A 5,856-nucleotide genomic window follows, 5' to 3' on the forward strand; every position below is an offset into this window, starting at 1 on the left:
GTATCTAGCGTCTCCCAGGTGTCCTCCTATGGACATTGCTGAAGGCCACTGGGACCGATAATCTATATTAGATTGAATATTTCAGTGTAGTTAGATGTGACTTTCCCCATTGCAGCCAGGAGCTACCATGTTAGCCTCAAGGGCAACACGATGCATGGGGAGAACAATGTCTGTAGAGACCAGTATTTATTTGTAGGAAAAGCCAGACCTTGCTACTTGGGTACCCAAGACTCATTACAGGACATGTTTAGTGTTCACATGAGTTTCTTTTCTCCTTTGAAGAGTAGAGAATTGAGCTTCCTAAAGGATGCCTAAGAAAGGAACTTTTCATCGTTAAAAATTTTGTTCCACGTTCTTATATGTGAATTTGAGGCCATTGGGTTTATACACACATAGGGAAGCCATCAAAGGATTTATTTCAGAGGAGGACTTTCAAGGTAACCTTATCTCCATGAAGCTAGAATTGTAGAACTAGGCTTATCATGGTTGTGACCATTATTACTCCACCAAACTGTGACAATAAATGATGGATCTTGCTGGAAACTAAAGCTCAAGATAACACTTTTTGATGGGTAGAATTGGGAATTGATGTGTATACCACTTATATGTTAAAAATTGTATATTTACTTGTGTGTCTTACAGTTTTTTATTTGAGGGAAAATTATTTTCCATCAATTTCTTCTTTGTCAAAATACCTTTTATGTTTTATTATTTTTGAAGTCATGGAGCCATCATAAAAATATTTTTAAAATCTGGATTACTGGTAATGTAGAGTGTGAAATGTCAAATTTTTAAATATAATCAAAGGTCTGACTTTTTATAAAACACACAAAAACTTTCACTACTTTGGGTTAGCCCTTGTATGCCACAGCTATGCTCTATTTATTATTATTTTGCAAATAACCATTTTAACATTTGATAAAGCATATTTATGACCATATTTCTTAATAAGAAAAATGCCCATTTTATTACCATTTTTTATCTTTTTCAAAATATTCAAGTTTTTACCTATATGTCTTATAATAAAAGAAATAAAACTTTGAAAAAATAAAAAAATAACAAAAAATCAGGCTAGGGATGTAGCTCAGAGGTAGAATGTCCCTGGGTTCCATACCCAGTACCACACACACACACACACACACACACACACACACACACACACACACAGCCTAGATGTATAGAGGGATATAGCTTAAAATGTCCCTGGGTTTAATCCCCAGTACTATAAATAAAAAAAAAAAAGTTTGAGAACCACTGGAATATACACAAATAGCCTTAACAATTTAGTGAGATACTGATCCTGTTTTTTTCTATTTATTTATTTATTTATTTATTTATTTATTTAATATATTTATTTAGTTATTGTGGGTCTGGGGATGGAACCCAGGGGCATTCAACCTCTGAGCTATACCCCTGCCCTATTTTTTTATTCTTTATTTTGAAACCGGGTCTCACTGAGTTGCAGAGGGCCTCACTAAGTAGCTGAGGCCGTCCATGAACCGCGATCCTCCAAATGCTGGGATTACAAGTGGGTGCCACCACGCCCGGCTTCTATTTTATATTTTTGAAACAGGGTCTCTTATGCCAGCTCGGCTGGCTTCGAACCTGCATGACCCTCCTGTCTCCGCCTTCCAAGCAAGGGGATTACAAGCGTGCGCCACCACGCCAGGCGCCCGGCTTCTTTTAATTAATTAATTACTTTATTTTATTTTATTTTATTTTTTGTGGTACTGGTGGTGGAACCTAGGGACTTTTCTACCTCCGGGCTATACTCCCAGACCTATTTTGTACTTTATTTGGAAACAGGGTCTCACTAAGTTGCTGAGAGCCTCACTAAGTAGCTGAGGCTGGCTTCAAACCTGTGCGGTCCTCCTGTCTCAGCCTCTCAAGCTCTGGGATTACAAACGTGTGCTACCACGCCGGACCTGAGATCCTGTTTCTAAACAAAAAATTAAAAATAGCAGCTAGGGTGTAGCTTGAAGATAGAATGATCCTGGGTTCAATCCCCAGTACCACAAACAAAACCAAAAAGAAAGAAAAGAAATGAGGGTGGGGCTGAAGCTGTAGCTCAGTGGTTAAGTGCCGCCTACCATGCTCAGGACCCTGGGCTCAATCTGCACAAACACAAGAGGAAAAGGAAAAGGAGGCCAGGAGCACTGGCAGTGTTTCCTGGGGCTGTGATCCTCTTGCTTGATCTAGGTGCTAATCACCCAAGTGGTATTTGGAAGAATTCGTCTAACTGTGGATTTATGACTTGTATGTTTTTCTGTATGTTACATTCCCATACAAAGTCTAAGAAAAAGGACTCCTCTGGTTACCTGCGATGGGCAGGGAGAGGGAGGACTGGGAGCTCATCCACGATGTGGCCCATCCTCTAGAGGCAGCCCTGGAGGGATTTCCAAGAGAATCTAAGGCTCCTTGGAAAAAAGCTTGAAATCACTGACCATCCCTGCAGAGGGTCAGTGGCTTGCCAAAGTCCCACAGCATCAGCCCGGGAGCCCGGGTCTCCTGGCTCTCAGGCTGAGCCTCTGGGCACTCCTTTGTGAAGGGGCTGACGTCCGATGAGGATGGGGCTGTTGGTGAGCCGCCTCTTCCCCTCGTCTCTGGGACTTGGGTCTTGGGAAGAGGCCAGAGCTGGTGTGGATGATGCTTTCCTTATCCCGGAGCAATTTCCTTTCTGGGAACTGGGAGTCTCCTTCTGGGCAAAGACAATAAAATTCATCTGAAGGACTGGAAGAGCGGGGCTCCTCCTGCTCCCACCCGGACGGGCATCACGTGGCTCCCAGTTAGCAGGGCAGGAAAATTCCAGCCCTGCTTACTTAGCTCCCCAGCCCAACTGCTCACCGCCCTGGGACACTCACTCAGCCTCCCACACCTGTTCACCCTCAGCTTCTTCCACCTCTCCCTGGGCCATTTTGCCAGCCTTTCCCTCCTCCTAAGGTAGCAGCCCTGCCCTGTCACTCACCATGTCCCTGGGGACACTGAAGCTCCAGGCAGTGGGTAAGGAGGAGGAGGAGGAAGAGGAGAGCTTGGATTCCGTGAAGGCACTGACCGCCAAGCTGCAGCTGCAGACCCGGCGGCCCTCATATCTCGAGTGGACAGCCAGGGTCCAGAGCCAGGTATGGCACAGGGCCCAAGCCAGACCTGGGCCTGGTGGACCTGGGGCCATCTGTGGCTTCGACTCAATGGACTCTGCGCTTGAGTGGCTCCGCCGGGAGCTGGTGAGTCAGGGTGTGTGTGTGTGTGTGTGTGTGTACGAGAGAGGGAGAGAGAGAGGGAGGGAGGGAGAGAGAGAGAGAGAGAGAGAGAGAAGAGAAGAGAAGAGAAGAGAAGAGAAGAGGAGAGGAGAGAGAGAGAGAGAACATCCTTGTATGGGACCTTTGGGTCAGTCCCCTTGGGGCCAAAGACAAGGGGTATGGGGAGGAGATCAAATGGAGCCCCTCCCCCAGCAATTGCCTACTCCTGGGTCCTGGGGCCCAGGAACTGGGAATGCCCTTGTCCAGTTTTTTATTTGGTAAGCTTTGCTGAAAAAAGATTCTGTCCAATGTACTGACCTTGTACTCCTGTGGCTCAGGGGACAGAGCCCTGCCTTTGGAGACCATTAGAGGTAGGGAAAGATACAGCCTCCTCTATTCTGGGAATTTCTATAACCCAAAGAAACAGTAAAGTACACTGACTATGCTTGTAGGTAGAATCTGATAGGGAGAGTGTTGAATATTGGCTGTCCAACCAACATGTGCAAATGTAAAGATGCCCAGGCTCCCATCTGGACATTTTGCTTGGTTGATCCGGACTAGAGCCCCAGGCATTTGTATTTGCTTAATAATGGCTCCTTAACTTATTTTTATAACCACCGGTGTGGAGCAAGATCTGAGCGTGAGGAAGGGCTGAAGTTGGGGTGAAAAGGGGCTGGGGTCCAGCGAGCCCAGTGTTGACCTGTAGGGCAAGAATGGCCTTTGAGGCTCGGGCCCAGCCCAGCAGGCTCACGCCACCTCTTGGCCGCAGCGGGAGATGCAGGCTCAGGACCGGCAGCTGGCTGGGCAGCTGCTGCGGCTGCGGGCCCAGCTGCACAGGCTGAAGATGGACCAAGCTTGTCACCTGCACCAGGAGCTGCTGGACGAGGCCGAGTTGGAGCTGGAGCTGGAGCCCGGGGTTGGCCTGGCCCTGGCCCCGCCGCTGCGGCATCTGGGCCTCACGCGCATGAATATCAGCGCCAGGCGCTTCACCCTCTGCTAAGAGGCTCCTGCAAGCCTCCCTTGCCACCTTGGTGAGGGAGGGGGCGGACTCAGGCCAGTGCAGGCTGACAAAGCCCCAGCTGGCAGGAGGGAGGGGAGCAGCTCAGCCCTCCCTCCTTCCCCCGACCCCTCAATAAATGCTCTCTGCCTTCCATCAAGGTCTCCCTGACTTGTGCTTTCAGGCCCAAGGCCACTGTCTAGCTCTGGTCTGTCTCTGGGACCAGCGACTCCAGTGTGGGAGAGAAGAGGGTCGAGATGGAATAATGGAGCCCCATCTCCCCCACAGCTCCGGCTCTAGTTTCTCCACATTATCAAGATGAGAAGTGGGAAAGAATGCAAAATTCTAAGTCACCCCCATGAAAGGTGATTTAGTAAATTGGGTGGTTGAAGAATGCAAAACCCGGGCTGGGATATGGCTGGGTGTCAGAGCACTTGCCTAGCATGCCCGAGGTCTGTGTGCCACCCTCAGTATGAAAAAAAAAGCAATCTGGAAGTAACTGAGTTCAAAGATAGCACACTCTCGCCGGGCGTGGTGGCGCACACTTGTAATCCCCGTGCTTGGGAGGCAGAGACAGGAGGATCACGCAGGTTCAAAGCCAGCTGCGACGAAGAGACCCTGTTTCAAAAATATAAAATAGGTCTGTGAGTGTAGCCCGGAGATAGAAGGGCTTCCAGGAACCCCAGTACCACCAAAAAAGAAAAAAGAAAGAAAAAAAAAAGATAGCACACTCTCTTTCTTCTTTCTTTCCCTTCCTTCCTTCCTTTCTTTTTTGGGGTAGTGGGAATGGAACCCACTGGCTTTCTACTTTGGAGCTACTCCCCCAGACCTATTTTTGTTCTTTATTTTGAAACAGTGTCTCACTGAGTTGCAAAGCCTCACTACTTAGCTAAGGCTGTCTACTAACCATGATCTTCCTGTCTCAACCTCCCAAATGCTGGAATTACAAACCTGTGCCACCATGCCTGGCCCTTTCTTTCTTCCTGCAGAACTGGGAGTCATAGCTAGCAGTGTGATTCACTGAGCTACATTCCCAGCTCTTTTTACTCATTTATTTATTTATTTACTTATTTATTTATTTTGAGGGTCTGGGGATGGAACCCAGAAGCGTTTGACCTCTGAGCTACATCCCCTGCCCAATTTTTTATTCTTTATTTTGAAACAGGGCCTCACTAAGTAGCTGAGGCTGGCCGTGAACCCAGATCCTCATTTCTCAGCCTCCCAAGGACTGGGATTACAAGCGTGTGCCACCATACACAGCTTACTCTTAGAAATTTGAACAGAGTCTCACTAAGTTGCCCAGTCTGGCCTCAAACTGGCAGTCCTCCTGCCTCAGCATCCCAAGTCACTGGGATAACAGGCCTGGGTCACTATGCCTGGCTCCCCCACTTATTTCTAGACATTGAGGGGTTCCCTTAACCACTCCCTGAATCTGTTTTCTCACCTCTAAAATAAGAATGCTGCCGGGCGTGGTGGCGCACGCTTGTAATCCCTGCGCTTGGGAGGCTGAGACAGGATTGCACGGGTTCGAAGCCAGCCTCAGCTACTTAGGCTTTCAGCAACTTAGTGAGACCCTGTTTTCAAATAAAATATAAAAAAGGTCTGGAAGTATAGCCCGGGGGT

The 5,856-nt window shown here is 47.9% G+C and overlaps 1 protein-coding gene across 1 annotated transcript; it reads left to right on the top strand.

Annotated features, from left to right (window-relative positions):
• Window positions 1-2,966: 2,966 nt before the first annotated feature.
• FAM167B (family with sequence similarity 167 member B) lies at window positions 2,967-4,236 on the top strand (the record flags this gene model as incomplete). The annotated part of the gene is made up of 2 exons (XM_080693484.1): window positions 2,967-3,221; window positions 4,006-4,236. 2 exons carry the CDS (start codon window positions 2,967-2,969, stop codon window positions 4,234-4,236), a joined length of 486 nt encoding a protein of 161 aa, XP_080549610.1.
• Window positions 4,237-5,856: the final 1,620 nt, after the last annotated feature.

Source organism: Muscardinus avellanarius (assembly GCF_963383645.1).
Source record: "Muscardinus avellanarius genome assembly, chromosome: 3".
NCBI lineage: Eukaryota > Metazoa > Chordata > Mammalia > Rodentia > Gliridae > Muscardinus > Muscardinus avellanarius.